This window comes from Bombus flavifrons, chromosome 6 (genome assembly GCF_040668555.2).
Source record: "Bombus flavifrons isolate JBK064 chromosome 6, iyBomFlav1_principal, whole genome shotgun sequence".
Taxonomy (NCBI): Eukaryota; Metazoa; Arthropoda; class Insecta; order Hymenoptera; family Apidae; genus Bombus; species Bombus flavifrons.
In genome coordinates this window covers 7,981,357-7,985,084 of record NC_138447.1, presented here as the reverse complement: position 1 = coordinate 7,985,084, position 3,728 = coordinate 7,981,357, and the positions used below count along the sequence as shown (strand labels likewise).

The 3,728-nt window shown below is 42.1% G+C and overlaps 1 protein-coding gene across 1 annotated transcript; it reads left to right on the top strand.

Moving 5' to 3' along the window:
• Nucleotides 1-1,892: 1,892 nt before the first annotated feature.
• Nucleotides 1,893-3,166, top strand: LOC138180759 (dynein light chain Tctex-type protein 2B). Its single transcript, XM_069114897.1, has 4 exons — nucleotides 1,893-2,000; nucleotides 2,069-2,161; nucleotides 2,274-2,470; nucleotides 3,001-3,166. Exons 1-4 carry the CDS (start codon nucleotides 1,893-1,895, stop codon nucleotides 3,164-3,166), a joined length of 564 nt encoding a protein of 187 aa, XP_068970998.1.
• The last annotated feature ends 562 nt before the right edge of the window (nucleotides 3,167-3,728 follow it).

The following is a 3,728-nucleotide window of genomic DNA, read 5'->3' as shown; positions in this document are numbered from 1 at the left end:
ATCTAACGACTTGCCAGCTCTAAGTTAATGAGCTCGAACAAGGCGACCGTAATTTTCAGAGCACTCTGTGCCACTTTGTTCTGGCTCGTCGGCAGCATTACGAATTACCAATCGATGAAAGTATCTTAGCAATTAACACTCTGCGAGATTCAACGGGCCAGACAGAGCCTGGAAACTTGCACGTTTACAGTTAGCAAGTTCCTTAGAAAATCGATAAGAACCGGTCGCACGGCCGTTGTTCGTCCGTTTTCTTATTCTTAGATTCTTTTCCCATTGTAGAGAATCCTATAGTTTTCATTGCGGATAGGATCAGCAATGGGTGTCACGTAATCGGCGAGAATGCAAGTTGAATTATACGAGGAATGCACTGTACACGCAAATATCGACGGTTTTATCGAGAGAAGACTCGCGCGTGTCTCGAACTCTTATAACCCACGGCCCATCTCCCTTATTCCCGAGAACTCGCAATAAAGCCGGCTGGCATAAATCAACTATGAATTTTATCGATGAAAAATCGAAGTTCACGGCTCCTTCTACCATTTATTCGCGTACCGCGTTGCATTCGAATCGACAGGTTTGCCTTTAAGAAAGATAAGGCGCCTGCCGATGCTCCTGCATTCTCGGCTTTCTTTCCTATCGTTTATCTTCCGAATATTCAATACTTTTACGATTAATAGCGATGCATCCACCATACCTGTAACGACTTCTCGATGTTTCCGACATAAAACGCTACCTACCACTGAGGAGATTCTTCGAGTTCCAACGCCCCGTCGCTAATCGGCTTAATTTCGGCTTTGTTATCCGGAGATTCGTGCGTTTTGTATCCAAAAATTACGTTTGTTACACGCCATAGTAACTCTTGCTACGTCAGAAGGCTTCTCGTCAGCCGATTTTCCGACGCTTTCGTTGTTGTTAATTTCCGAACGCGTTGATATTGTTTTAGCATCAATAAGTGGACAGGCTGAAGTTGAGAGAAACTGGATGTTCCTGGGGTTAAGATCGCGAGCAACGATCGTGATAATGCACCTGTATATTACACGAACAGGTAAGAGAATCGAACGGACGAAGAAGAGATAGATACGATTTTCTCCTTCTACTGTGATTCGTCTTCTCGATAATACCCCTCTAAAGAGCACAGGACGAAGAAAATTGAAATAAAATATAAGTAGACGCGAATTTACCCGAGACTTTCTTTCAAGATTTTCTTCCTTACTAAGCTTCTTATATTCGATATAAATTAAGAGTCGCAGTGCGTTGTTTGCTTTGTGCGAGACTCCTGGCTATAATACGAACGCTCTGTATCTTCATCTTATTGTTTCAGTCTCTCGACCGAGCGAGATCGAGCTACGTTGAAACGTGAATTGCACTGAGTCGTGGGAAATTGAATTTAGACTTTGTATCGAGTCCAGCTATAGGAAATTGTATTTGCGGCAGAATATCCGCGATATAGCGAGGCCCTAAATTAAAGCATCGAGCAGTTGCACCGATTGATGTCATGTCATCCAGGGTCGTACAAAGACTCGTGCTTCATCTAACAGCACTCAATTAAAATCTCGTATTGTTAGTTACGTTTTCGAATTTCTATCAATTCGTTCGTGGAAACCTTGAAAACCACGAACTTGGTCGATATTTATCATTACCATCCATCTTTCAATTTATTATCTGCGAAATTTGTATCTTTTATTTTTCGGACTCTATTCGTTGATCGAAATAAAGCTCGTGAAAAGCTGGTAACTTTTTTTTAAACGCGCCCTAATATTTGCGCGTTTGTTTCCTTCGATGTAAGCCTGTACCGCGATATAGATTCAACTTCATTCCCGCGAACGTTCTTTTGTTCGATCCGCGTCCAGACGACTTTCGAACGTCGTCCTTTTTAATTATATTTTTGGATTATGAATCAGCAACATAGCAAAAATGCCGAAGTTCAGGGGTCGAGGTTTCGGCCTTCAAATCCGAATCTACCAAAAATCGACAAACTGAGACAAGTACAATTCAACGAGGTAAAATAATAGGTCGATTAGTAAGAATCGGTAGGTTAACGCTAAATCGTTTAAAAACATCGATGCAGATGCAAGACAGGAAGAGGTTGTCGATGAGGTTCTCCGCTTTGCTGAATTCGGCAAGTCGCGTGTTCTATCATAAACGTGGAGATCGATTGAAGGTACGTAAAAGTAATGTATGGAAAGCGTGTGGACAGACGCAGTGGTTTAGAAACGAACGATCACGGTCTAATTAACACGATTTGGCGGTACACGATCGATCGAACAATGCAGGTTCCCAGGTATCAAAACACTTATCGGCTCAGCTCATTTAACCCTTTCGATGTCGAAGTGGTCGATAAATTGGTGATGGAGACGATGGAGAGTAAATTATCGCCGGTGACGGCATATCATCCAAATCACATGGCGAAATTGTGTTTGGAGATTGGATCGGATTTGCAAAACGCACTCTGCAAAAAGGATTACGATAGGTAATAATGCTCGACACGTTTACGTTGCTCGCAATAAACGCGGAACGTTCGCGATGCCAACAAATTTCAAACGGGCTTACCTCGAGGTTCGCTCGTAAATTTTTTTGCAACAGCTGCTGTCGCTAAAAATCGTTTCTCTTGTTTTTAATTCGAGATTCGACGCTCGAGAACCGCACAGACAGTAGAATAACCCGGGGTTGAAAGTAACGATCTCACTTTAGCATACTGGATTTTGTAGAAGCTGTTAGAGTTAGAAAACGAATCTTCGTACCAGCAGTTTAAACGTTTATCTGATATTATTGGAAATACTATCGTAATCGTTTGTTTGCACTTTGACCTCGCAGTGCAACTATAATCGTATTTCGAAATATTTCATTTCTTGATTTCGCCTTTTGTTATCTTCGACCCTGGTATATCCTACAGTTGTATCTTTAATGAAAGCGCAAAGTTCTAACTTTTAGAAAGCATCATCATCATCCATCCTTTGTATTATTTATTTGTATCGTAACATTTATTCTTCCTGTTAAAAGGTATAAATTAGTGACGCAGGTGACTATAGTCCAACGTCTCGATCAAAGCATACACACGGCGTTCCAGAGCCTCTGGGACGTGGAGCGAGACAATTACTCCTATTATGTTTTCGAAAACAACCACATTTACGCATGGTGTTGCGTGTTCGGCCTATATTACGAGTGAAATTCATCGTCCCGGTTAAATCTCGTTCTGTTACGCGCGGACGCGCGCTCGCGATATTCCCGATATTCGTTGCAATTCCAAACTAATGCTCGCTGCTTCCTTTTTTTTTTTTTTTTTTTTTTGTAACCCGCGTGCTCGCTAGATATCGGTGCAATATCGTTGCATAATGAACGGGGATGTATATCGCGACGTTTACGAGGATTCACGCAGCGCGGGCGCGCACTGTTAAATTTATCGGATTTTTCGCGATCGCGCGTCTGACCGGATGAATCCTTTTTTTATTGGTGAAATAAAAAATTATCGCAAAGCAATTGGTGAGAATGGACGTCGTGAAATAATTTCGGAAACTGTGTCCGATCGGAGAATACAGAGAGTTAACCTGACCCTCCGTAAACCGGCAAGGGTTGGGTTAAATTGTTCGTAAAGGATGGTTGCAAAAAGGTTCCGATCGATTATGAAGTAACCATACAGTATTAATATTTATTAGTTTCGCAACTCCGCCCCTTCCTCCTCCCTGCCCTTCCACCGACCCTGTTCGCTTTTTCAAGGTGATTTATCGAAG

Excerpts from the sequence above, each read along its gene's own strand:
- LOC138180759 (XM_069114897.1), top strand. The coding sequence starts at position 1,893 with ATGAATCAGCAACATAGCAAAAATGCCGAAGTTCAGGGGTCGAGGTTT. Across the intron at positions 2,001-2,068 it reads GACAAGTACAATTCAACGAG|ATGCAAGACAGGAAGAGGTT; the intron begins GTAAAATAATAG and ends ACATCGATGCAG. Across the intron at positions 2,471-3,000 it reads TGCAAAAAGGATTACGATAG|GTATAAATTAGTGACGCAGG; the intron begins GTAATAATGCTC and ends TCCTGTTAAAAG.